General features: G+C 53.6%; 1 protein-coding gene across 1 annotated transcript in view; it reads right to left on the minus strand.

The window, feature by feature from the left end:
* Positions 1-1,286: 1,286 nt before the first annotated feature.
* The window catches only part of ANKRD13B (ankyrin repeat domain 13B), a 43,467-nt gene continuing 16,875 nt past the window's right edge, over positions 1,287-27,878 (minus strand). Inside the window, 11 exon segments of the mRNA XM_081172244.1 lie at positions 1,287-5,683; positions 7,299-7,375; positions 15,365-15,528; positions 16,725-16,883; positions 17,932-18,089; positions 18,223-18,353; positions 24,229-24,293; positions 24,765-24,846; positions 25,067-25,133; positions 26,957-27,146; positions 27,787-27,871. Coding sequence (XP_081028370.1) covers positions 5,461-5,683; positions 7,299-7,375; positions 15,365-15,528; positions 16,725-16,883; positions 17,932-18,089; positions 18,223-18,353; positions 24,229-24,293; positions 24,765-24,846; positions 25,067-25,133; positions 26,957-27,146; positions 27,787-27,871 — 1,401 coding nt within the window. The 3' untranslated portion in view covers positions 1,287-5,460.

The raw sequence follows: 27,878 nt of genomic DNA on the forward strand, positions 1-27,878 counted from the left end.
GATGCAGTGATCGGGGTGGGGCGGGGGGTCGAGATTTGAGGTTGAATGGAGACTGGGGGGTGATGGGGGATGAGGGAAGTGGGGGCAGGCATTGCTTTTGGGGGAGAGACAGACCCTGCAGGCGGGGGCAGACGTTGGCCAGAGGAGAGCGGATCGGGTGGCCTCTGTGCTGAGCGAACGGGTGGGGTATTATGGGATGGCTCGGAACAAATATCCGGGGCCCTGATGAGTTGCCTCACATCTTTGGTTTGGGGGGGGGAGGTTGTTCTCAGCAATATGTAGTTGGGTGGAGTGGGGGAGAAAAGATCTATAGGCCATCCCTGAATTGTGAGGACGTGCCAATGAATTTTGGGGATCCCTGGAATGGAGCGGGAGGGGGGGCTGTCCCCTCCCCACCATGCTTGTATTGCAAAGCCGCAACCTCGGGGGGGGGGCTGGGGGGGAAAAGGCAGAAGGGCCATTGCTCATGCGCAAACGCTGATTAAAATATACGTGCAGTTAAAAGGTGCTCATCAGACGCAGCCTCTCTTTTTTCTGTCTGTCAAAGGGCAAATGTGTGTCTATCAGTCCCGCTGGATCCCTTCCAACTCTTGATTCTATAGCCTCCAGGGCTGTGTTGTCATTGGACAGAGTCGGACCCAGGAGGGACTGGGTTCGAATCAGCGCTCGGCCACAAAGCTCAGCCTTAGATGGCTTGCTCTCTGCCTAAACTACCTCACAATAAAATGGGGGAACAAACCATGAGGGACAGGATTTACGCGGGTGGCACTGTGGCTTAAACCACAGAGGCTAGGGCTTGCTGTTCAGAAGGTCGGCGGTTCAAATCCCCGCGACGGGGTGAGCTCCTGTTGCTCAGTCCCTGCTCCTGCCCACCTAGCAGTTCGAAAGCACATCAAAGTGCAACTAGATAAATAGGTACCACTCCAGCGGGAAAGTAAACGGCCTTTCTGTGCGCTGCTCTGGCTTGCCAGAAGCGGCTTAGTCATGCTGGCCACATGACCCGGAAGCTGTACGCCGGCTCCCTTGGTCTATAGAGTGAGATGAGCGCCGCAACCCCAGAGTCTTGTCATGACTGGGCCTAACGGTCAGGGGTCCCTTTACCGTTTTATTAAATAAAATGAAAGAGCTTCTTCTAAAACCATAGCTCCATGGTAGATCCCAGATTCAGAATTGCAGAGCCTCTCTCAAGTGTACCTGGAGAAGTTTGGCCTGCAGACTGGTTGCTCCGCCACTGAACTATGGCCCTTTCCCAACAGACGCCAAAAGGACGGAGGCAGGAGACAGCGAAGGTTCACGAGGTTTTATTTTGTGTCTCTGTGTAGGTAACACACCTGAGCAGGCTGGTTGTTGTGGTCCCTCCCCTCAGAGAGTGGCTTCCCCCTGGCACGTGGGGGTTAAGGACCCACATCCTTTCCGAAGAGCCACACACCCCACCCCCGACCCACCCCCAAACTGTGCACGACACATTTGTCTTGTCTCGGTGGGGTGTTGAGGTTGGGGCACGTCTGAGAACTAGGCCTAGAGGCGTATCTCTGGCCCCCCGCCATTGCCTGGCAAAGGTTTTGGACAAGGAAGAGGCATGTGTGTGTGTGTATTTGTGTGTAGGTTAGCACCATTGAACAACGGGGGTTGTCGTGACCTCGGAGAGCTCCAGACGCTCTAGGAGGGCTACACCAGGGGAGGTGTGTTTTTCAGGGAGAAGGGGGGAGGAATAAGAACTGGAGCAAACCCTTAGCTGCAGCATACAGACCCCTCCCTTGAAGCCAGTAAAGCCAGTGGTCATGGCTGAAACATTCCATTTCAAAGCCGCTGGCTTGGTTCAGCAAACCATGGTTTACTGTGACGTCCGCCAACTTCCGAGCTCTGTCTCAAAGAGGAAAAGAAGCGAAGAGTTTGGGGCAGGGATCTGTGGGAGAGCAGAGGACAGCGAGGCGGGTTCAGGGCCGTCACATGGAGGATGGAGCAAGCTTGTTTTCTGCCGCTCCGGAAGGCAGGACCCGAACCCATGGCTTCAAGTTACGAGAAGGGAGAGTCCGACTCACCATCAGGAAGAACGTTCTGGCGGCGAGAGCTGCTTGGCGGTACAACAGGCTCCCGGCAGGTTTGTAAGCGGAGCTTGGGTGGCCACCTGGCGCGTATGATCATGTTGAGATTCCCGCATCGCAGGGGGCTGGACTAGATGACCCTTGGGGGTCCCTTTCGACTCTACGGTTCTTCGCTGCTAGGGGGCACCAAGCTGCACACGTCTCTGCCTTCAGAATCAACCTGCCCATTTACACTGACTCAGGTGTAGGCAGCAACTGGAGCCCTGGAGATGTCAAGGAAAGCTTGCCCCACTTCCCGGGCTTGGGGGGTGCTGCTTCCTCCCCCCGCGCCTGGCACTTAGGGTTCCCCTTGCCCTCCCTTTGGAGTTTGGAAGCCGTGTTTAGGCAAAAACAGCATTGCAGCGTTGATACCAAACGGGGAGGGTTGGGAATCAGGCAGGAGAGACCTTGGTTTTTGAAGAGCACAGTTCGTAAGTGCACTTGGTGCTGGGCGGCAGGGAAGGGCAGAGGCTACTGGCTGAATTGCAGCCTTCAGATTAAAATAATCTAGAATTTATCTCCAAGATCCACCTCCAGGTTAAATTATCCCAGCGCTGTGGACTTTCAAAATGCAGGGCTGAAAGTGGCGTCCCTCCCATCCTGCCTCTCTATTGGGCCCTTGGAATCCCCAGGCCCCACCTCCTCCCTGGCCACACCCTCTCCCTGCAGGCCCCACCTCCTCCCTGGCCACACCCTCTCCCTGCAGGCCCCACCTCCTCCCTGGCCACACCAACTCCCTGCAGGCCCCACCTCCTCCCTGGCTACACCCTCTCCCTACAGGCCCCACCTCCTCCCTGGCCACACCCTCTCCCTGCAGGCCCCACCTCCTCCCTGGCCACACCCTCTCCCTACAGGCCCCACCTCCTCCCTGGCCACACCCTCTCCCTGCAGGCCCCACCTCCTCCCTGGCCACACCCCTGCCTAGAGGCCCCACCTCCTCCCTGGCCACACCCTCTCCCTGCAGGCCCCACCTCCTCCCTGGCCACACCTTCTCCCTGCAGGCCACACCCCTCACTGCCCCTGCTTTATACTCTGCTTGAAGATTTCTGCCTGGAAATGCATCCTGGAGCTCTGATCCTGCCTCTCAGATGGAGGATAGAGCAGAGTGAACACAGGTAAAATTTGCATCCTTTGCTCCGCCTGCTTTCCCCTAGCCCCGCCCACCACCGTCCTTCCTTGCCAATCATCTCCTGCTTCTCTCCATAGCTGGGCACCAATTTTCCTGCTCTGATTCAAGCGCAAGTTTAAAAAAAAGGCTTGTGAAGGGAAGACCCACTGCAGGGAGGGGGAAGGCTGTGTGCTATCAAGGTGTGCAACGTTTTAAACTTAAACCAACACCTTGCTGCAATTTCGGCATTGCAAGAGGTTGGAGTAGATGATCCAGGGATCCCTTCCAACTATGCAACGCTAAAGTCCCTGTATAATACCTATCCATTCTGCCATTTTATTCTCCCCCCCCCCCCGCTTGTGACATTGATGGTTTCTCCCAGGCAAGGGGAACAGATCAATACATTTTGGATGGAGCTGCAACCATGGTGTTGTACTCAAAGCTGATTCTCCTCAGAGTAGACCCATTGGAGCGCATAGATATGACTGACTTGGGCCCATTAATTTCAATGGTCTACTCTGTAAGCAGCCTCACGACTCCACCTTGTCACTCTGCTTTCCTGCCCATCAGCCACATGTATCTCTGGTGTCAATGAGGGCTAGAACCTTGCTGCTTTTAAATGAAAGCTGTTAGCCTGAACTAAAAATGACATTAAATTCTCTCCTGGTTAGTTAGTTAGTTTGTAAATAATGAGCAGCCCCACAGACTGCTTTGAAGACTGGGGCTGGAGAGATTAAGCAGTACTTGAGAACGTGTTTAAACCTGTCTAACGCTAATTTCCCATAATCTGGATTCTTAAACTGTGACTCCTGAATCACGGGGGGTTGGACTAAATGACCCTTTTGGGTCCCTTCCAGCTCTACAATTCTATGGCTACAATTAATTTTAATTTTCTATTTTTAAATTTCTCCCTCCAGAGCTAACAACTTAGGTCTTCCTCCCTCCCAGAGCTAATAGCTGTTGGTGAGGGTGGTTTTTTTTGGGGGGGGGGTATTATTGTTATTGCTTTCTATCGATTTATTGGTTTATTTATAGTCCGTATAAGATACTCCGTTTTTTAATGCTTGATGTTTTGTTGTGTTTTTCTATATGTTGTCAGCCGCCCAGAGCGGCTGGGGAAACCCAGCCAGATGGGTGGGATATAAATTGAAAAAAAAAATACTATTTCAAATTATTATTACAGTCGTACCTTGGTTTTCGAACAGCTTAGTTCTCGAACGTTTTGGCCCCCAAACGCCAAAAACCTGGAAGTGAGTGTTCCGGTTTGGGAACGTTCTTTGGAACCCGAACGTCTGACGTGGCTTCTGTGACTTCCGATTGGCAGAAGCCACATCCTGGCTTTCGAACGTTTTTGGAAGTTGAACGCATTCCTGGAACGGAGCCCATTCGAGAACAGAGGTACGACTGTATTAAGAACGTAAGAGCCTGCGCCATTAATTTGTCCAATTCTCTTTCAAAGCCATCTAGGCTGGTGAGTTAAGTTAGATCGGGGAACGTAGGACGTTAAACAGCTCCTATTTCCACCCACGAATTTCCCCAACTTACAAGGCCAGCGGCTGCTGCATAGCAACCCCCCCCAACCCCCCCAAAAAAGATCCACTCTGGCCCGATATTGATTCCCGCTCCCTTTCCTATATTCTGCTGGTGCCCAGAATTGCAGAAACACACACAGCCGCCCCCTGCCCCAGCCCCAAAGGGAGGGTGGGATGCTTTTCATGGGCAATGCATAACCGTGAGGACGGATCCTGCCCACCGCAGGATGGGGAAGACACCAAGCTAAGAGTCTGGCAGGCTGTACAGAGACAGGGATGAAGTGTTTTGAGTGTGTGTGGTTTTTTTGGGGGGGAGCATGCATTTCTGCTTCTCTTCTCCCCCCCCCACTTTGCTCCCCTAAGTGCCTCTGCCGTGCAAAAACCTCCAGTTCGTTGAGACTTACCTGCCCAGCCCCCCCCAATAGAGGAGTGGGGAGGGCTGTTAAATGGCTCAGTGTTGGGGAGGTGGGGCGCATTTGGCGCCTCCCCAGTCGGGTCAGTATTTCTACGCCCCTCCCCTCCCCCCAAATTCTTCCATTCCTGGCCCCCCCACCCAAAATCCTTGCTGATAAGTCACTTGGCATGGCTGAGAATAGAAAGGCGGGGTCCTCAGAGTCTGTGGAGCTCTGGCGCCACCTGGAGGCAGGCCAGGGGATTGTGCATGGGTGCTGCCGGCTCCCCACCATCGCGCAGCGCCCCCCCTCCCCGGATCATTGGGTGTGTGGGGGTTGTTCTGCTACTGTTCGGTGAGTGAGAGGCGCAGGATCCGCTCAAACTCCTCCTCTTCCTGCCGCGAGCGCCGCTCGGCCTCCTCTTGCTCCTTTGCGGACAGCTCCATGGCCAGGCGGAGTTGCTCTGCGTAACTGGGCAGCGGGTGGCTGGGCCCCCTGCCCGCCGTGGGCGCTGCGGGGGGCTGCTGTGGGGTTGTGGGGCGGGGCGGGGGCGTGTGCTGGGGCGTCCTGGAGGAGCAAAGGAAAGAGAGGCTGCTTAAGTCTGCAATTCAGTTAAATGATTTCGGTCAAGGGGAGACTTAATTCTGCTGCCTGAATGGAATTACAGTGGTACCTTGGCTCCCGAACTCCATCCATTATGGAAGTCCGTTTGACTTCCAAAATGTTCACAAACCAAGGCGCGGTTTCTGATTGGCCCCAAAAACATTGCCGACAGCCAAAACGGACGTTCGGCTTCCAAAAAACGTCCACAAACCAGAACACTTACCATATTTTTTGCTCTATAAGACTCACTTTTTCCCTCCTAAAAAGTAAGGGGAAATGTGTGTGCGTCTTATGGAGCGAATGCAGGCTGCGCAGCTATCCCAGAAGCCAGAACAGCAAGAGGGATTGCTGATTTCACTGCGCAGCAATCCCACTTGCTGTTCTGGCTTCTGAGATTCAGAATATTTTTTTTCTTGTTTTCCTCCTCCAAAAACTAGGTGCGTCTTGTGGTCTGATGCGTCTTATAGAGCGGAAAATACGGGTGCTTGCAGGTTTGTGGTGTTTGGGAGCCAATTTGTTCAGGAGCCAAGCCGTTCGTGAACCAAGGTACCACTGTATAACATACACAGATTTTGGTTGTTTTCACTTTGTGAGGATGCAGGAAGAGTCCTGTTTGGAACAGGCCAAAGAGGGCCCCTCGAGTCCAGGATCCTGTTCCCACAGAATCATGAGGGCTAGGAACTTGTCTCTTAAAAACGAAAACAAGCTTCTCCCAAAGCTGAATTCCATAGCTAGCATTAAAGAGCAGAGCCTGCTGGATCAGGCCAAGCCAAAATATTCCTGCATTGCAAAGACTAGATGACCCTCGTGGTCCCATCCAATTCTACAAATTCTATGATTCTGTGGTTCTGAAAAGGCCCCTCGCATCCTCTTCTCCCAGCAAGCTCTTCTGATGTGAGAATGGACAGTTTTACTGCGCTTACTACACTGAATGCTGGATCCCACCCACCCACCAACCAGCCATGGACAAGAACATCTACCGCCAAGCCAACATTGAAAAATACAACCCTTCCCATTGTTCCCTCTTTCAACATATTACAATACGAAACCAGTAACCACTTAGAAGGGATAATGCTTCTCCTCCCCTCTACAATTTTGCCAGTTCCATCTTCTGATGTTCTTAACGCTTATACCATAATAAAAGATGGTCTTCTTTTACGAATGAAGTGGTCCACAAAAGCTTGGGGCCGTAATAAAATGTGTCAAGCCTTTAAGGTAAAACAAGGCTCTTTGTGGATGTTGACAAACAACTGGGAGTCAACAACCAGGAGACAAACGACAGTGGGAACACCCAAAAGGTGCCTTACTATGGTCCAATTAGGCCTCTGAATCAAAAACAAATCTTTTGCAAACTAGCAATGGACTTTTGCATCAGCTCAGTCCAAATCCCTAAGCTCAGAGACACTCTGTTCTTAAAAGTTTTCCCCAATGTATCTTTTGCAATTGGTTCTGGCTGGAGGGTTTGGGGGTTCTGTTAAAGAAACCCAAAGCAGATCTGACCAGCGTGAAGTTTGCCCACCCCTGGTGTGGAGACCCCAGAAATGGAGAAGGGATGTTGTCAGAAGCATCCTGCGCTCACCTGTCGACTTTGCGCCCGTCTTGGGACATGGGGTGGGTGCCTGGCTTGCTGTTCGTCAGGGCCTCCCAAATGGTAACCTGCAGGGGACAAGAGGGGATGAGGTGGGGGGGCGGCAGAAGACATTTGCTCCTCGATGCACCTGAGAGCTCGGACCCTCACTTTTCTGCCCGCTTTTGTACTGTAGTTTAGCGTTCTGCATACAAGTGGAAGAAACAGGAAGGTTCTCCTTCCATTTTCAGCTGACCACAGTTTAGTGTTACGTCCCAATCTGAACAAAGCATGGTTAGTTGTGGTGGTCATGTGGGATTGCTAAGAAAATTATGAAAAATGAAGCAAGCCATTGTGTCAGCGGGGAAAGCATCGCTTTGACTGGGTTTGAGTCATTGACATGATTTCTGATCCAATCCCACAAGCCTCTGCATCTCTGTCCCTTTTTCTCTAGGCCTGACAGTCACATACAGACCAGTTGCTTCACCAGGTATCCTGGGTACATAAAAATAAGGAAATAGCTTTGATGTAGCTTTTGTGAATCTTTAGGTAGATTTTAGGGCCAGGAAACAGAGTTCACATTGAGGTGGTAAAATGCCTGTTTTTCCTTTTATGACCTCCGGGGTTTGCTAAATGCATTTGTCAGAGCTGCTCGAAGATCCTAGCTCACAGAGGATCACGCTAGCCAGCGATCATTAAGTAAAAGTCTTTATTGAGTTACAGTTTCCATATTCCAGCTGCTGCGTGCAACTCTACGTCTAGTAGCTAGATCGGCGAAGCTCCGTCTGATTCTCCGCCCCTTGTGCACCAACTTAATATCCTAGCCCTGCTCCACCTTTTCCGCCTGACTGTTCTCCTCTGGGTCCCTCTGCCCCCCGGGGTCTCTTCCTTCCGGGATTCTTCTGACGCTGACCCGGACCCTCCTGCCTCCTTGCGCCGGGCTTTAGGACCTGGCTCCCTTTCCGGGCTGCTTACTGCGCCGCCTTCCTCTGCATTTGAACTTGGCGCGCGCGCCCAACCTTCCACTTTCCGCTTAACCGTTTCTTCGCTCCCCGATGGAGGTGTGGCCACTCCTGACTCATGCCCTCCCTCCTGTGGTGAGCTGCCAGCGCTTGTCCCCTGGCTCCCTTCCTCCTCCCTGCTCCCTAGCAGTGACGCTGGTCCCGATTTCCAACTGCTCTCCTCTGAGTCCCCTCTGGCTCTATCTTCCTGGGGTGCCCCCCTAAACTCCCCCCTTGCCCTGGCCACTGGTGCTCCTTTCTGTGAATCCTCTGATTCACTGGAAAGACTCGGAGATCTCGGGTCGTCGTCATCACTCATCTTTTCTTCTGCCTCCTCCCCTTCGCTCTCTGTTTCCTCCCTTGCCCTTGCCTCTGCTCCTAAACCCCTGACATCCATCCCCCCCTCGAAGCCCCCCATTCCCCCCTCCCCTCCTTCCGGTGCTGGAGCTGGGTGCTGCTGTTGCAAAGGGACGAACGTCGGATATCGTTCGCTTCCCGTTGCGGGCCTCCATCTGAAGGCTCCCGGGTCTTCCTCCCTGCTCCCGTCGACGACGGTCACCTCCGCTTCCATCTCTGTGCCGCCGTGCTCGAAACCAGGGTCGTCCCCGAAAACGTCCATGTCCGTCTCTCCCTCACTTCCTCCTGGCGGCGTTGCTCGTCCTGGGCATTCCAGCCACTTTCTGCGGAACTGCTCCTCTGGTCTATCGTCCCACCAATACGAGGGTTCTGATGCAGATCCCGAGGGTGACCCCTCCGGGGAACGGACGTCTTGTGTCGGGTCCTCGTCCGAGTCGAACCCCCGGAAAGTGCTGGCCGAAAGCGTGGGCGTGAAAAGCCAGTCGTCGAAAAAGTCTGCTGGCATTGGTCTATGTGGGAAGAGGGCGTGAAACTCGTCTTTGAGTAGAGGTTCGTCCAAGGCGTAGCCCGGCACCCAGCTGTTCGCACTGGCCGGGGTGCCCTCCTTGGCGAGAAAGTATTCTACCCCCTCCTCCCCCCATCTGGAGTCCAAAATCTCCGTGACTTCGTTGATGCGCTCCTTCTGTGCCACTCCCGCGTGCCCTGTTCTGTCTCTGACCGGACTCGGCGCCGTTCCGGGTTCCTGGAACCTGTGCGGTGCCTTGTAGGGAGTGAGCACCGATCTGTGGAACACCGGATGCATTCTGGAACCCTCCGGAAGTGCCAGTCTGAAAGCTACCGGGTTGACCTGCTCTTCAACTTGGTAGGGCCCCAGTTGTTTATGCCCTAGTTTCTTCTTGGCCAACGACCTGGCCGGCACTGCGTGGGCTGCTAACCAGACCCAGTCTCCCACGTGGAGCTCTTCGCCCACCCTTCTGTGCTTGTCCGCTTGTACCTTGTAGGCGTGTTTGGCCAGCTCCAGGTGGCGCCTCAGCTGATCGTGGACTTCCTGCAGCTCCGACGCGAACGCATCTGCTGTCTGCGGCTCCCCCTCCCCCATTCTTTCCAGTCCCGGGAAGGTTCTGGGGTGCCTCCCATTGTTGGCGAAGAACGGCGTGACCCCCGTGGACACGTGTTTCGTGTTGTTGTAGGCGAACTCGGCAAGCGGCAGGTAATCCACCCACGTCGCAGGCTGTTGATTTGCATAACATCTCAGGTACTGCTGCATGATGGCATTGACCCGCTCCGCTTGTCCGTTGGTCTGCGGGTGTCTCGCCGACGCCAGGTTGATCTTGACGTTCAGGAAGCCCATCAGCTTCTGCCAGAAATTCGAGATGAACTGCCGCCCCCGGTCGGACAGAATAGACCGTGGCAGACCGTGAACCTTGAACACGTGGTCTATGAACAGTTTGGCGGTTTGCTCCGCCGTGGCCACCTTCGCACACGGAATGAAATGGGCCATCTTGGAAAACAGGTCCACCACCACCAGCACTGCCGTCTTGCCTCTCGAGCTGGGCAGATCTGTGACAAAGTCCAGGGCCACCCTCTCCCATGGTTCGACCGGAGTTTGCAGCGGTTCCAACAGTCCGGCCGGCGGTCTGTGCACTGGCTTGGCCCTCTGGCAGGTGTCACACCTCGCCACGTAGTCTGCGACCTCCCCTCTCATTCCAGGCCACCAGAAATCCCTGGCTACCAATTCCACCGTCTTCTCCTTGCCAAAGTGCCCGGCCGTGGGCGCGTCGTGCAGCTGCTGCAGCACCTTGGCGCGAAGGTCATCTCCCGGCACGTAGATGGCCCCTTTACGGATGAGCAATCCATCTCGTAGCTGGAAACCGTCGGCCGCAGCCTTGCCCCTTTGCACCTCTGCCATCTTTGCTTGCGCAAAGGAGTCATCCTGCAACGCTCGTCGCACCGCCTCCAGGTCCACGGTGGCCGCGGCGCACGCCCACACTGATGGTGCGAAGATGTGCATGGCGGCCGCTGGCGTTGCGTCCTCCAGATACTGTGGCTTACGGGAGAGGGCGTCCGCCATGATGTTAGTGTCCCCCGGGACATACTCTATGCGGAAGTCGAAGTTCGCAAAGAACTCAGCCCAACGTATCTGCCTCTGGTTTAGGAACTGTGCCGTGCGCCAGTGCTCCAGATTCTTGTGGTCCGTGCAAACCTGCACCGTGTGCTTGGCGCCGATCAGGAAGTGCCTCCACGCTTTGAACGCTGCATGAATGGCCAGCAACTCCCTGTCCCAGATGGTGTAGTTCTGCTCGGACTTGCTGAGCTTCCTGGAGTAAAACGCTCCCGGTCGCCACACCCCCTGCTGGTCCTTCTGCAGCAGGACCGCCCCCACGGCTCTGTCCGAGGCGTCTGTCTCCACCCTCATCGGCCTGCTGGGGTTGACATGAAGCAGCTGTTCTTCCGACGCGAAGAGACGCTTGAGTGCCTGAAAGGACTGCTCCGCCCGCTCCGTCCAAACGAACTTCTTTTTCTTGGAGCTAAGCGTGTCTGTGATGGCCGCTGTCTGCATAGCGAAGCCTTTGATAAACTTGCGGTAGAAGTTCGCGAAGCCGACAAACCGTTGGACCTCCTTCCGGTTGCGTGGACTCTTCCAATCCAACACCGCTCGAACCTTGGCGCTGTCCATGGCGAGCCCCTTGTCAGACAGCTTGTAGCCCAGAAAGTCCACCTCCGTCACGTCAAATTGGCACTTCTCCAGCTTGGCGTAGAGCCTATGTTGCTTTAGTCTGCTCAGCACTTCCTTGACGTGCCCGTCATGCTCCTGCTGTGATTCCGAAAAGATCAGGATGTCATCTAAGAAACAGACGCACGTCTTGTAGAGAAGTCCCGCCAACACGTGATGCATGAAAGCTTGAAAAACGTGGGAGCCATTTTGCAATCCAAAAGGCATAACTCTATATTCGTAGGTCCCCAGTGGCGTGAACATGGCCGTCTTCCACTCATCTCCTTCCCGCATGCGAATGAGGTTGTACGCCCCTCGCAGGTCCAACTTGGTGAACACTTTTCCCTTCCGCACTTTCGCTAGGAGGTCGTCGATTCGGGGCATGGGGAAGTCCGATGGCTTGGTCCCACTGTTCAAAATGCGATAGTCCACGACCAGTCTCTTTTGGGGCGTGTCTCTCTTTTTAACAAAGAATACAGGACTGCCCCCCGCTGCCTTGGACTCTCGGATGAAACCGCGCTCCAAATTATGATCTATGAACTCCTTGAGTTCTTGCAGTTCGTCCTCTGACATGGAATACAGTTTCCCTTTAGGCAGCGCCGCCCCCGGCAGCAGGTCAATTTTGCAGTCATATGGTCTGTGAGGGGGTAGTCTGTCCGCCTCCTTTTCGCAGAAAACTTCCAAAAATTCTGCGTACTTGTGGGGAATCGCTTGCAGCGTGCCTAGCAGCAGCTGTGACTCCTCTTCCTCTCCTTCCTGCCGGGGCACGATGCAGTGTTCAGCACAAAAGGAAGAGCCGAAGATCAGCTGCCGCTGGTACCAAGCCAGCGTTGGGCTGTGCTTGTCCAGCCAACTCATTCCCAATACAATGGGCGTATCCGATAGTTGAGTGACATTGAAGCTGATGACTTCTTTGTGATTCCCAAGTCGCATCACCATCGGTGGCGTCTGCTTCACCACTTGCCCCCCTAGCAGCTCCCTGCCATCCACCGTGACAACCTGCAGGGGCAGTGTGGCCGGCAGCAACTGTATAGCGTGTTTGTCGACAAAGTCCTGTCCTATAAAGTCCGCGTTGCTGCCCGAGTCCACGGTGATTGGCACGTCCATGGGGATGCCATTGGGCAGCTGGAGAGATGCGGTGAGCCTCACTACTGGTTTGGGCGGGAGGGGGTTCACGGGCTGTAAAATCTCTGGGGACTGCGTCACTAACACGTCTGGCTGGGCCCCAGTGCCTCTTCCTCCAGCCAGACTGCGTCGTTTCCCTGCTGTGGTCCACCTTGCTGCGTCACTGCAGTCACCATTGCTGAGGCTGCAGTGAGCTTGTGGGGCCTCTGGGGACACTCTTTCGCCATGTGCCCTGGCTCCTCACAGACGTAACACTTCCTGTTCCCTCTAGGAGGCTTCGCTTTCACTGCTGCCGGTGCTAGGGCTCTGGTTGCTGACTGAGCCCTTGCACCTCCCACCTCCATAGGTTCCGCTCCTCCTCCTGGTGGAGGCGTGGATTGCGCCCGCGCTGCGTCTCTGGGAAGGAAGGAGGGGCCCCTGGCTGGTTCGCGCCCTCCACGCCCTTCTTCCCTGCTCCACGGACGTTCTTCCAGCCGTACCCCCACTGCCAGTGCCCTCTGAACGACCTCCTGGGTGGTCCGGGGTCTCTCCCCCCTCGCGATCTCATCTTTAATCGAGCTGTGCAGCCCCTCCCAAAAGAGGTCTCTCACAGGGGCTGAATCTCTGTCCCATTCCAGGGCACTGACCAAAGCGAAAAAGCGGGCATGATATTGCCTTACGCTGGCCCTCCCTTGCCTTAGTCCATGCACCTCCTTCCGTGCAAGATCCACGTCAATGCTTGATAAAAAACACCCATCCATCGCTTTAATAAAGGCATCCGCATCTTGGAGCGCCGGATCCTTATCTCTCCAAAGATTGCGCAGCCATGCTTTAGCATCCCCATGCAAATGGGACATGATGAATCCCACCTTCTCTTGCTCATCTCTAAAGTCTTTATTCAGCAGTTGCTGTAAAGTCTTTATTCAGCAGTTGCTCTAAAGTCTTTATTCAGCAGTTGCACAGTACATCTGCTCTAAAGTTGGGATACTGTTGCAGGTTCCCATCGAAGTGAGAGACCAGACCGCCTGTACGTCTCGCCAACCCAATTCCCTCCTGTCTGGGTGTCTGCTTTGTAAGCACGTCTAACCTGACTTGGAGATCCCTGCAGGCGGCAGCTGCCTCCTCCTCTCTCTTCCGGGATGCGAGAGCCTCTGCATTCAGTTGTGACACTGCTCTTCTGAGTTCCTCTATTTGCTGCTCAGCCGTCATGTCGGCTGCCGTTCGTGAGCTCGCTGGTAGGCACCTGCTTCTCTCCCCTCCTCGAGGCTGTAGATGCCCACACTTATGAGACGGAGCTTACTGTCAGAGCTGCTCGAAGATCCTAGCTCACAGAGGATCACGCTAGCCAGCGATCATTAAGTAAAAGTCTTTATTGAGTTACAGTTTCCATATTCCAGCTGCTGCGTGCAACTCTACGTCTAGTAGCTAGATCGGCGAAGCTCCGTCTGATTCTCCGCCCCTTGTGCACCAACTTAATATCCTAGCCCTGCTCCACCTTTTCCGCCTGACTGTTCTCCTCTGGGTCCCTCTGCCCCCCGGGGTTTCTTCCTTCCGGGATTCTTCTGACGCTGACCCGGACCCTCCTGCCTCCTTGCGCCGGGCTTTAGGACCTGGCTCCCTTTCCGGGCTGCTTACTGCGCCGCCTTCCTCTGCATTTGAACTTGGCGCGCGCGCCCAACCTTCCACTTTCCGCTTAACCGTTTCTTCGCTCCCCGATGGAGGTGTGGCCACTCCTGACTCATGCCCTCCCTCCTGTGGTGAGCTGCCAGCGCTTGCCCCCTGGCTCCCTTCCTCCTCCCTGCTCCCTAGCAGTGACGCTGGTCCCGATTTCCAACTGCTCTCCTCTGAGTCCCCTCTGGCTCTATCTTCCTGGGGTGCCCCCCTAAACTCCCCCCTTGCCCTGGCCACTGGTGCTCCTTTCTGTGAATCCTCTGATTCACTGGAAAGACTCGGAGATCTCGGGTCGTCGTCATCACTCATCTTTTCTTCTGCCTCCTCCCCTTCGCTCTCTGTTTCCTCCCTTGCCCTTGCCTCTGCTCCTAAACCCCTGACAGCATTCCTCCTTACTTCCTGTTTATTTAGCCTGAACATGTATGCATGCTCAAATAGGAAACCGTTCTTTGTAGTTAAGAGGCTTCCTCTGATCTGACTTTGTCCCCACGTGGGGATTTCTTGAAATGCTCAGAGGAAATCTGATTGGTTCTTACAAACGCTGTGTTAAAGTTCTTTTGTGAATAAAACGACCTGGGCCAGGGAGTGGCAAGCGCACTTTCTCCCAGGGTCTTACTGGTCAAGCCTCGTGTCTTTCGTATTAATCAGGGTCCAGTCCTTCCTTTGCCTTCAGAACGCAACAGCTAGTCTTAAGCGTACTCTGTTCAACTGTGGTTTGCCGAAACCACAGTTTCTGAAGCTGGCTCATTCCTTTTAAACTGTAAGTTCAACCACAGTTTAGGGTTCAGGCATGAAGGGACATTGCAGACAGAAACAGACGCACCGGAAGAAAAGAGGGAAGAGAGTGAGAGCCCAGAACCACTGCATGTCACAACAAACCATAGTTGCTTGTTGCAACCAAACCAGCCCTTGGGACTGTCTGGCCTGTGTAATGATGTCTCTTGCTTGACTGGAAGGAGCCATGCACATACAGATGAGAGCCATATCTGGTGTGCAGCCACTGACAGGTTCTCACTAGGTTCCCCAGCCTTGATTTAGCAGATTACTCTCGCTCTCCCCTGAATGGTAACACCTCCCCTACGCAAAGCTTTCCCCACCAGCCAGGCTCCTGGAGGTCTTTTGAGATGCCAGAATGGGGTGTCTGTCAGTGACTCTTTTGCATGCAGAATAACAGATCCCCCAAGCCCTACAGCTCCGGTCTCGGGGAACAGGGGAGGGATGGAGAGGCCCACCTGGTCATACTCGCTCCCAGCTTCTAGCAAACTCTGCTGGATGGCGAATTGGAGGAGGTCGTCATCATCTTCTCCCCGCAGGGGCTCCGGATGGGTCCCAATGACGCTGTAGCCTCGCGGGGCCTCAAACAGAGATGGGTCCATCTCATAGCACCGGCAGGAGCCTGGGGGGGTGGAGAGGATCAAAGCCACAGCACAGCCCCCCTGCCAAAGAGGTCTCGCTTCATCAAGCCTTGCTCTGCTTACTCCCCACCCCTGGAAAATGTACCTGCGCCCTCCCCCTTGCTCTGCCGAATGGGGCCTAGGACTTCTGCCCTGAGTTTCCTCTGGTTCCCTCCGCTATGGATCTGCTCTGTATTTTGGAAGGTGGTTTTTCTGTTTGCTGGAATCAGGTTTTGCAGGAGAGCTTCCTAGACCAAGGAACAGATTCCTGCCTGTATTTGGAGACGGTCAGACGCCATCTTGAATCAAGATGGCGGGCTGCATCTTTCGAAACTGCAGTGGAGAACAGCCTTTACCAAAGGTGCCATGGGCTTTGAAGACACTCAAACTCAGGATGCAAGGGAGAAACGTGCTAGGAGGAAGGCACGCTTGGCAAATCCACACCGTGATCAACTCCCGCCCGGAAACCAATGTCCCCACTGCAGAAGGACGTGTGGATCCAGAATTGGCCTCCTCAGTCACTTATGGACTCATTGTTAAAACCGTGTTTATGGAAGACAATCTTACTCGGCTACGAGTGATTGCTGCTGAAGGCTGAAGAAGAAGGAGAAGAAGGAGAAGGTGATTTTAACCACTTGTTTCCAAACTGCACTGATTGTTATAATTTTGTTTCTGAAACTTCCGAAGCAATTTTGGGCACATGGCCCCTAAGTGGTGTTATGATTTCTTCTGAGTGCATTGGACATTTTGTATCTTGCTTCATGTCCCCTCCATTCCCTTTAAAAGCCCCCCCCCTTTTACATCCATTTCCCTCGTGCCTCATAGAGCTGAGGGGATCCCCCTCCAAAGGCTCCCAGCTGTTTCTTCAAACAGCACATAGCTAATCTATGGAACTCACTGCCACAGGAGGCAGTGACAACCACCAACCAAGACGGGTTTATAAGAGGACTGGACAAATTTGTGGAGTAGTGAAGGGCTGTCGATGGCCGCCAGCCACAATGGCTCTGCTCTGCAGTTAAGTTTCTAAATCCCAGTTGCTGGAAACTGCAGGAGGGGAGAGGGGTCTTGTGTTCAAGTCTTGTAGGTTTTGCTTTGGGGCATCTGGTTGGCGACTGTGAGAAGAGGAGGCTGAACCTGATGGGACGTGGGCCTGATCCAGCCGGTTCCCCTTATGTTCTTCCTCTGCCCCCCAACATACCAAGAGAGCTGGAGCTGCTTATGCTGGAGCGATCACTGCCTGGCGACGGGGCGTCACTGCCAGGGCTGCCGGCCCCTCGGATCGAGACCACAGCTTCATCACAGCCGTTGAGGTTTCCAAAGGTGATGCGGGCATTGAGGATGTGGAAAATGGGGATTTCTAGCCAGGTGGGGAGAGAACGAGAGAGATTAGGTCTTTTATGGAACATTAGTCCTACTCAGAGCCACTGAAATGAATAGGCATGACAACAACAACAACAACAACAACAACAACACATTTTATTTATACCCCACCCTCCCTGGCCAGAGCCGGGCTCAGGGCGGGTAACACCAACAAAATCACAGTAAAAACATAATACGGGGGGAAAGGGGGGGAGAAAAGGGGAAAAAACCCAATTTAAAATACAGGTTAAAATGCAATTTAAAATGCAGCCTCATTTTAAAGTAGCCGATAAATCAAGACCATAAGGGGAGGGAAACCTAAGGGTCAGACTGAGTCCAAACCAAAGGCCAGGCGGAACAGCTCTGTCTTGCAGGCCCTGCGGAAAGATGTCAAGTCCCCCAGGGCCCTGGTCTCTTGTGACAGAGCGTTCCACCAAGTCGGGGCCAGTGCTGAAAAGGCCCTGGCCCTAGTTGAGACCACTCTAACCTCCTTGAGGCTCGGGACCTCCAAAGTGTTGTTATTTGTGGACCTTAAGGTCCTATCTGGGTTGGCATCCATCTGTCTCTGAAGACAATGGAGTGCGCCTCCAGTGGGGCAGATGACAGGTTTGTGAATAGGAATGGGGGGGGGCATGTTGCAGGTGGGAAAGAATAAGAAAAGCTCTGCATTTTGGGTGTGGCATCTCCAATCCCTATATTGATGAGAAAACCTCTGCGTAAATGCAGCTCAAAAAGCAGCTGAGGACGGAGGGGGTGACCTCTCTGCATTTCAGGCCACAAATGTGAGCACACCCAGTGTTGTCTACAGCCCTGCCTGCCCAGAATTGGCCATGATTCCTGCACTGCTGGGGGTTGGACTAGATGACCCTGAGCCCCTTCCATCGCCATGATTTCTGGGCTCTCTTGCCCGGAGTCAAAGGAGCATTTCGTGAAGCCGTGGAGCTGCAAGGGACCTCGAGGGTCACGTAGCTCAACCCGCTGCAATGCCCAAGCGTGAAGGAGAAGGACCAACCAGCCCAGCTTGGTTGGGGGGAGGCTCTCCTCACCAATTTTGACAGGGAAGCCCGGGGGCAGGCGCAGAGTGATGAAGTCCCGCAGCTTGGCAAAGAGGGCGTTGCTGACGGCCATCAGGTCAATGATGGGGGCCACCTGCTCAGCCAGCGAGAGAGGGTGGTCTTCGCAGAGCCACAACTTCGCCTTGAACCTGACGGAGGGAGACAGAGAAGCCCAGGGGGGGGGGGGGAGAGACTGTGAGCCCTGGGCTGTCCTTCACCTCCAGCCCACTCAAAGGAGGATCTCTATCCCTCCCTCCCTGCCACCCAGCCAGCCAGCCTCACTTCTGCGTCTTGGTGGTGAGTTCAATGGGGCGCCCCATATCCCGGCTGCCCAGCTCGAAAGTGGGGTTGAAGTATTCCTCTGGCGTGATGGCTGTGGGGTTGGCGTGGCTCATTGTTTGCGTGATGAGAGCCTGCGGGGAGAGAGAATAGAATTGGAACTGAAATACTTTATTGTCACTTGTATACAGTGAGATTACACAAGCACCCCAAACTCAGATCTCTTAGTCTTTCTTTTTTTAAAATGCTTTTTATTAAGTTTTCTTTAACACAAACAAAACAAAATAAATATACTAATGTTCTACGGTCGTATGTACACTTATTTTCTCAACACTCTATCAAGCACGGACTTCCCTCCCTCACTTCAAAGGTTTTCATATTAATCTTTCCTTTTTTACATACTCTTAACATCATCCTATTTATGTCATGGGACACGGGTGGTGCTGTGGGTTAAACCACAGAGCCTAGGACTTGCCGATCAGAAGGTTGGCGGTTCGAATCCCCGCAACGGGGTGAGCTCCCGTTCCTCGGTCCCTGCTCCTGCCAACCTAGCAGTTCGAAAGCACATCAAAGTACAAGTAGATAAAGAGGTACTGCTCCGGTGGGAAGGTAAATGGTGTTTCCGTGCGCTGCTCTGGTTCACCAGAAGCGGCTTAGTCATGCTGGCCACATGACCCGGAAGCTGTACGCCGGCTCCCTCGGTCAATAAAGCAAGATGAGCGCTGCAACCCCAGAGTCGGCCACGACTGGACCTAATGGTCAGGGGTCCCTTTACCTTTATTCATGTCATAAGATTTATTTTAATCCTACTACAGCCTTTAAACTTCTACAATTATTCCGTATATACTCCACAAATTTACTCCATTCACTTCTGAACTTTGTTTCCTCTTGGTTACGGATTCTGTGGGTCAGTTTTGCTAATTCCACATATTCAACCGTTTCTGTCAGCTCTCTTAGTCTTAATGCCCCTCGTTTACTGACGCACACCCACCAAACCCAAAAGTCAGTTGCCCTGTTGTTATCTTTTCATTCAGCAGCCTAACAGCCCACGGATAGAAGCTGTTCTTTACCCTGTTGGTGAGACTAATCATGCTTCTATATCTTCTGCCCGAGGGCAGGAGATCAAGAAAGTGCCGGCCCGGGTGTGAATAATCATCCCTCAGAATTTTCCTCACTCTCCTGAGGCAACGTTCTTCTGCTATTTCATCCAGCAGATTCACGGGACAGCCCATAATATCTTGTGCTGTATTCACCACCCTCTGTAAAGGTAAAGGTAAAGGTAAAGGTAAAGGGACCCCTGACCATTAGGTCCAGTCGTGACGGACTCTGGGGTTGCGGCGCTCATCTTGCTTTATTGGCCAAGAGAGCCGGCCTACAGCTTCCGGGTCACGTGGGCAGCATGACTAAGCCGCTTCTGGTGAACCAGAGCAGCGCACGGAAACGCCGTTTACCTTCCCACCGGAGCCGTACATATTTATCTACTTGCACTTTTGACATGCTTTTGAACTGCTAGGTTGGCAGGAGCAGGGACCGAGCAACGGGAGCTCACCCTGTCACGGGGATTCGAACCGCCGACCTTCTGATCAGCAAGTCCTAGGCTCTGTGGTTTAACCCACAGCGCCACCCGCGTCCCTACCACCTTCCGTAGGCACTTCCTATCAGTTGATGTCAAACCAGCGTACCACACCATGATGCAGTATGAAAGGACACTTTCTGTTGTGGACCGGTAGAAGGAGATCATCAAATGTTGATTGACATCGTTCTTTCGCAACACTCTGAGAATACACAGAATTGGAGAGTTGGAAAGGGACCCCTGGGGTCATGGGGTCCAAGCCCCTCCAATTCCGGAAGCGCGGCTAAACAATCCCAGGTGGGTGGACAGCCGAGCTCTGCTTAAAACCCCTGATGGAGGAGAGTCCGTTCTGCTGCTGAACGGCTTCTACCATCAGGAAGTTCTCCCTAATGTTGGAATTTCCTTTCTTGTAACTGGAATCCATTGGTTTGGATCCTATCCTCCAGAGCAGGAGAAAACCCTCTGGATATTGGAAGATGGCGCTCCTATCTCCTCTTTTCCAGGCTAAACATACCCAGCTCCTTCAACCATTCCTCATCAGGCTTGGTTTCCAGACCCTTCTTCATTTATTTATTTTTATAAAAATTTTATTGGGTTTTCCGCTTTTATAAAGACAATACAAACACAAAAATAACACAAGACACAAACATGTATAAATTCAGCAGATCCTCTTCTCATAACCTTGTTCCCTGACTTCCCCCCACCCCCCCTCGTGCATCCCAATTCCCAGGATTATATCAGCAAGTTGGTATTTCTCCTCTTAACCATCTTATTCATTTTGTTACCTCTTTTCTAATAAAAAAAATTGATTTTCCTAAGTTGGACTTAAGTTCTCTTCCATCGATTTTTCATTTTGTCTTGATTAAAAGTCATATTAACCAAACCTGAAAGTCTTAAGAGTTTTTAAGAATCTCCTCTTCCCTCCCTCCCATCCCCGGTTTTTGTCCCTTCCCAATAAAAATCCAAAGTCAAGATTCTCAGCCTGGGTTCCTCACGTCCGAGGCTTTCAAGTCCCTTTCAGTCCCTCTCCGCCGGTCTCGTTGGTAGTCCTTTATGTCAGTCGTCGAGTCTGGAAAAAGATCTTTCACCATCAAAACATATTCTCTTCCCACAAGGAGATTTGAAAGCAATTGCTGGAGCATTTCCACAAAGCCTGTATCCTCAAAGTCAAAGTCCAAACGGAGGCCCCAATCATATTTCTTTATTTTAAGTTCCTGTATTCCATATTGTCCCAGAACCTCCTCCTTCTTCTTCTGCATCTTTCGCAGACTTGTGGTAGATGTGTTCCCAGAGTCTCCTTGCTTGTGTTCCACAGATGTCAACTTTTGGTTGTTACTTCCCAAGGTTACTTTCTCTTTTTCTTGTTTAGTCTCTTCCACCTCTGTAGACATTGTTTCCCATTCAGCTGTGGATTCTTTCTCATTCAGGTCCTCAATACAAACAGCAGAGTTGCCTGTTCCCAAGGTCATAATGTTAAGTTGTTTATTCATGGCTAAGCTCTGCTCTTGTAAGATTCCCACCAATTGAAACATCCTTTCGATTTCCACTAGTAACTTTCCATCCACAGCCATTGTATCCATTGTAGTTTCACAGAATTCCCCCTAGGGGGAATCTGATTACTTATTAGTCTTTTCTCCAACAGTCCTTTAACTTGTTATTGTTACTTTGTTTCCAACAATTTTAGCTCAATTATAACTCGTCTTAATCCAGAGGGATCTTAAATAGTGATTTTTCCGCTTTAAACTGCCCGTTTGACAGCTTTGACAGCTGTCAAACTCCGCAGCTCTTACACAGGCACAAAGGCAGGACGTTCCCGAGCCCGGGAGGGGGGGTTGTTCAAAACATAAAGAGGGTCTCCAAAACTCCACTCTCCAACACAAAATTTCCTTTAACTAAATCTTGAAAGTTAGTGTCCTTTTTAACTCACCCCACCAAGGGTAGGCTCTCCAGCTTAGCTCTTATGTCGTTGCTTAGATCGTCTGCAGGGGGGGGGGGTGCGGACTTCCTTTTAGCACACACCCCGGTCGTCTCCAATTCAGGGTAAAATTTTTAAAGTCCCAATCCGTCTTACTCACGGGTAACTCTTTCAGTCCAAATTTTCAAGGAAGAGAGTCAGCGCTCTCTGGTCATGGCTCGCGGCTTCGCTCCACCGAGGTAGCGGTCGACTCTCAGTGCCACGCCACCCCCGTATCCCCTCCGCAGCCTTTAAAAAGGCTCTTCGTGGATCAGGGGGGGCGCTTAAGGCACCCGCCGAGTCTTCAGTCCGCAGGCTTCCGCGCCTGCGGTTTTTAAGGGTCTCCGCGTCGCCGGCGCGGCAAAGACCCGTCCTCAGTAGAGCCGATTCCCTCCGCAGCTCGGAGGGAATCCGCCATTTCCAGATCGCGTCAACCCGGAAGTCCTCTCCAGACCCTTCTTCAGTGGCGTAGCGTGGGGGGTGCCAGGGGTGCCGGCCGCACCGGGCGCAACATTTGGGGGGCGCGTTTGGCCGGCCCTCCTCGAGGAAGCAGGAACCCCACTGTCCTCGGACCTCCTCCGAAGGCTGGTGGTGGGGCGGAGAGCAGTGGCGTAGCGTGGGGGGTGCAGGGGGTGCACGCCGCCTGCCATGCCGCCCTGGCTGCTTCAACCGCGTCCGACAGCCGGCTCGAGGCTCCTTCCGGCCGGGTCTCCCGACGGGGCGCTGCGGGCAGAGGCTCCGGCACCAAGCGCCACGCCGCCCAGGCTCGGGTCGGACGCGCGCAGCCCGCCAAACGCGCCATCGGCGGCGCTCTAGTGCCTGCGCGCCAAGACCGCCCACCTGCCCCGACGGGGCCCCCCCCACCCGTGCCGGAGGCCGGCCAACGCACTGGCCCCAGAGCCGCCCCCTCCCCGCGCCAGAAAGAAGCCCCCTCCCCGCGCCAGAAAGAAGCCGCGTCGGGACTAGCCGGGCCGGGGAGGGAGACCGAGAAGGCTGCGCCGCGACGCCCAAAGATGCGCGTCTTGGCGCAAAGGGGCCCGCGGCACCCAGATGCAGAAGGGACACTCTCCCCCTGACCCGCCACTGAACTGCAATTTCCAGCTCCCTTGGCAAATCCCAGTCCCCAATCCCCAAGATGCTTTATTTGAGGCAGGGGTCCTTTAATTGCAAAAACAACACCACGGAGGGCAGTAGTCACCACGACGTTTGCCCCAGAGTAGAGCCGTCAGTATTAATGACCATGGCTAGGGGTTAGGGGGCGCAAATTACTTGCCTTGCTCCGGGTTAGGGGGCGCAAATTACTTGCCTTGCCCCGGGTGCTGATAACCCACGCTACGCCGCTGCCCTTCTTCATTTAGGTAGCCCTCCTCTGCGCATGTTCCACCTTATCAATATACTCCTTAAACTCTAGTGGAGGACTTTGGGTGGATGTCGGCACTCCAGACACTTTAGGGGGTGGGGGGGTGGTGTTTGGGAAACCAAGGCAAGGTTGGAGGGAGGGTATCCTCAGAAGGGTTTGTTGCTTCGCCAAGCCTTGGTTTCTGCTTGAGATCCTTTCTATCCCACCTTACGAGGGAGACAGCGAGTCAGTGAAGGCATTGTGGTTAGAGTGTCGGACTGGGACTCCGGGGAGACCAGGGTTCGAATTTTCCCACTTGGCCATGAAGCTCTCACTGGGTGACTTCAGGCCAGTCAATCCCTCTCAGCCTAAACTACCTCGCAGGGCTGTTCTGGGGATTAAATGAGGAGGTGTGGAGAATGAATGAATGAATGAATGGAACCATCATCAGCAATAAAACCTGAAAAAACGGACAGAGGCCTTTTTCAGCCTTAGGGCTACACTGCCTTTCAAACAAGCTTCTGGGGGCCACATGCGAGAGGTTGGTGGAGCTGGAGGCAAAAGGGGGTGGGACGAGAAATGCAAATTTTACCTTCATGCACTAGGCTGGTTTCTACACAAACATACACCCTCTCTGTCCTCTATCCCGGACTGTTAGCAGAGCTCAGGATAGGGCAAAAGCAAGGAGCAGTGAGGGGTGTGGCCTGTGTAGGGGGCGTGGCCTGGGGAGAGTCCCAGGGGCCAAGCAAAGAAGCCTGGAGATCCACATCTGGCCCTTGGTCTGAAGATCTCCAGCTGTGCTGCAAAACATTATTAGAGTGGTACCTTGGTTTACAAACTTAATCCGTTCCGGAAGTCCATTCTTAAACCAAAGCTTTCTAAAACCAAGGTGTGCTTTCCCACAGCAGCAGGGGACACAATTTACCAATGGAACACACTCAACTGGAAGCGGAACATGTTCTGCTTCCAAGGCAAAGTTCACAAACCAAAACACCTACTTCTGGGTTTGCAGCGTTCTTAATTCAAGTTGTTCATAAACTAAGCTGTTCTTAAACCAAGGTACCACTGTACAACAAAAGGAGCCTTCAAATGGCCTCTGGGGTGCAGTGTCCCCCATACCTGCTGCCCCCACTTATTACTCACCCCATTGTTGGGGCCCACATGTTGTTCGGCAATGCCCAGGAAGGACTGGAGAGGGGTTTTCCCGCCTGTAAAAGACAGACACACCAGTAGAGCTTTTTCCCAGGCTGGGAACCTGTGGCTTTCTCAATGCTCTCGGTCGTCAGCCCTCATCCCAGCTCTGAGACTTTGGGAACGGGCCACAGCTCAGCAGTAGAGCATCTACACATAGGAAGCTGCCTTGGGCTGAGTTGGTCTCATCAAGCCCAGTGTTGCCTGCACTGACTGGCAGCAGCGGCTCGCCAGGTTTCCTAGCGAGGGGTTTTGTCCTACCTGAAGATGCCTTTGGAGACTCAACCTGGGACTGGCCACTGAGCTACAGCCCTTGATTTTAACTGGACTGGCAATCGGTTAAAACACGGGTGGTCCGTCCACCGCAAATCCACTGGATCACTCTCAGTTTAGGCTCTAGACAGAGGCAGTGCGGCTCTTGGGTGTCAGGATTCTGCCCGCCTTGTACACCCTGGAAGACCCCGGCAAGGAGAGGTCAAAAGGCTTACCTTTGGTTTTTCCTTTGTGCTGCTCCGAGAGATGCTCAGTCCGCGTCCGAGTGATGAGCTCTACATTGGAAGCCCCGTAAACCTGAAGAGGGAGGCAGGGAAAATGCCAAAGGTTGCTGCCGGTGGCTCTGGGAAAGCGCAACTTCCCTTGGCTCCCCAACATTCCCTGCAGCCACTTCAAGCTCCTCGTCTTCATCAATAAAGCTCTCTGCTTCCATCGCCCTGACTGCACGGTCCTTTGCTTACTCTCTCTACTCAAAGACCCTTCTCCTGAGAAGATACTCGCCCGGACCGGTCCTCACCTTGGCCTCGTACCCGTTCACCACCTCGGTCTTCTCACTCCTCCAGCCCAAAATACCCGTCTTGTTCCTGGAAGGGAGAGGTGAAAGAACAGCAGAGGTGGAGATTAGCTCTCTCTCCCGGCCACGGAATAAATCGCCACTCAACTCCAGTTCAAAGAGGAAGATGGGGAGAGGCCAGGTGAAGCCCAGTCTTGGGTGCAATTTGGATGCCAAGAGCAGCTGCTCCTCTTCCAGGAGAAAAAAGAAAGTCACGGACCCGAGAAATTACACAAAACAAATGAAATACCGTGAAAATCCCTGAAACGAGAAGTTTCAAAAAGCTTAATTTAGAAAAACCTAGAATTGTACAAAACGAGGTTTGTAGTCGGCATCCCGTTAAGGCTTTGTACAATTCTAGGTTTTTCTAAATTTTCCCTTAAACTTTTTGATTTTTATTATTTAGTTTATTTCTATGAGATAATATTTCTAGTCGATTACTTCTCGTTTCAGGGATTTTTGCGGTATTTCATTTGTTTTGTGTAGTAGCTCCTCTTCCAGGGGTAGAAGAACAGGCCTCCACCGTGGAAGCAATCAGCTGGAGGAGATGTTGGTTGGAGACGCCTACACAACTCAACCCAACCCAGCATTTTCAAAACGAGGGCCGCATGTTCTCCTGGGCAGCCTCTCAGGGGCCAGATCCTGGAGGCAAAAGAGGCGGAGCAATGCTTGAAAGTTCTCCCTTTGTCTAGTAATAATAATAATAGTAATTTATTATTTGTACCCCGCCCATCCGGCTGGGTCTCCCCAGCCACTCTGGGCGGTTTCCAACAAAGATTAAAAATTAAAATGTCACACATTAAAAGCTTCCCTAAACAGGGCTGCCTTCAGATGCCTTCTGAATGTCAGGTAGTTGTTTATGTCTATGACATTTGGTGGGAGGGTGTTCCACAGGGCAGGCGCCACCACCGAGAAGGCCCTCTGCCTGGTTCCCTGTAACTTGTCTTCTCTCAGGGAGGGAACCGCCAGAAGGCCCTTGGCGCTGGACCTCAGTGTCCGGGCAGAACGATGGGGGTGGAGAACATCGTAGAGTAGTAGGAGAGCTTCTACTCTCTCTGCCATGGACTGGCTGGATGCAGAGGAGTGGGGGGGAGGCAGCAGTTGGGGAACCCCCAAGGGGAGACGGCTCAGGGCCAGGGGAGTGGTCGTGGGACAACAATGACTGGTCAGAGGCAGACAAGGGAGAAGACTGGGAGGAGGAGGCGTCGGAAGCTAAAGAGGTAAGGACTTAGTGAGGAGGAAGAGGCTGGGGCCAAGAGAAATCCAGAATCAGAGGCATAAGTGGAGGCTGTAGAAGAGTGGGGTCAAGAGGAAGAGATGAGGCAGGCTGCTGAAGAAGCCAGGGACCAGCTCGTCTCCCCCTGACCGCCCAGAACCAGTAGAGGTATGAAGAGGGCGTAGCAAAGACAGGCAAGATGAAGGAGCCTCCGACTGCTTGGAAAAGACCTGGGGGAAGAGGAGATTTAGGGAGCTGTGGGAAGGTGGGGCCTCGCAACTGCCTCCTTGGGGCAAGTTCTGCTGGGAAGAGTTGCTGTGACCACTAGGCCTGCGCCGTTTTGTTTTTTTCACTAAAGAGTCAACTTCACCGACACCTTGTGAGTTGTGGTTGACCTGCTCCCGGCACCCACCTTGACACTGACACACGCCTCTCTCCCCCCTTCCAGCCCACCAAAGAGGAACAATCAGGCGAAAACACTCAAGGTGAGGGTGAAGGAGGGGTGACGAGGGGCCAGGAAAGGGGTGTGGCTCAGGAGAGGGCGTGGCCTGGGGAAGAGGGCATGGCTTGGGCTACATTTGGCCCGCAGGGCAGAGGTTTCCCTCCCCACTGCTCCAGAGGATGAGATCCTGGCTCACCTCTCAAAGGCAATGTTGCGCGTGTCCAACTGTGTGGCGACCACGGGGGCCAGGAGGCGGCCCATCACCTGCTCCTCCGTGGGCTGCACCAAGGCCAGGAGTCCCTCCCGGTCGTGGGCGGCCAGCGCCAGCGTTTCGGTGTAGACCACTTGCCGGTCGTGGTCAATCTCCATCACGACGGCGCTGCTGTCTGCTGGGCAGAGGGAGAGAGAGAAATGACCAGTGCCCTCCTGAGAGGGATGTATCCTGACAATGTGGCTTGGCCAAAGGGGAAACCAGTGGAGTGTGCGGTCCCTTAGGGAAAATACGGCACTGCCCCACCATCCTCGGTCTGATCTCAGCCACCCCACACCCAGCTGCCTTCTTGCTGCCTGCCGGTCTCTGGGGCTGCCAGCTTCCTTCAGTCCCAGTGAGAACTCAGCAGGGAGGAGGAAGATGGGGACAAAACAGAAGTTGACTCTGGCGCCACCTGCTGTTGGGCTCCCTGCCTTCTGCCCCATCTGCGCCCAAAGGGCAGCAGCCAACCCCTTTCACCCTTCAGCCTAGCCTACCTCACAGGGTTGTTGTGGAGGCGACAGGCAGGTGTCTGCTGCCTCAAGGCCCTTAGAGCAGGTTAGGAATACAGAACAGCTAGACAGTCAACACATACTTTATATAACTCATCACAATATAATTGTGCCCCGTTTCACAACCATGCACTCCCGCGGTCCCCCAAAAAGCACTGACTTTCCGCAACGGGAAAGTGTGGCCCCTGAATCTCCCTCCTTCCTCAAGTTCCCTTCCCCACGGGGTCCCGGGACGCAAAGCGGCTCAGCTGAGCTCCCAACAACCTTGTCCTCGGAAGATGAAACTGCGGCTGCCGCGCTGCCACGTCATGTGGTCAAAGCCCAGGAGTGTCGTGTCCACCCGGAGGTTCTGTCCA

Source organism: Podarcis bocagei (assembly GCF_964188305.1).
Source record: "Podarcis bocagei genome assembly, chromosome: 15".
Lineage (NCBI taxonomy): Eukaryota > Metazoa > Chordata > Lepidosauria > Squamata > Lacertidae > Podarcis > Podarcis bocagei.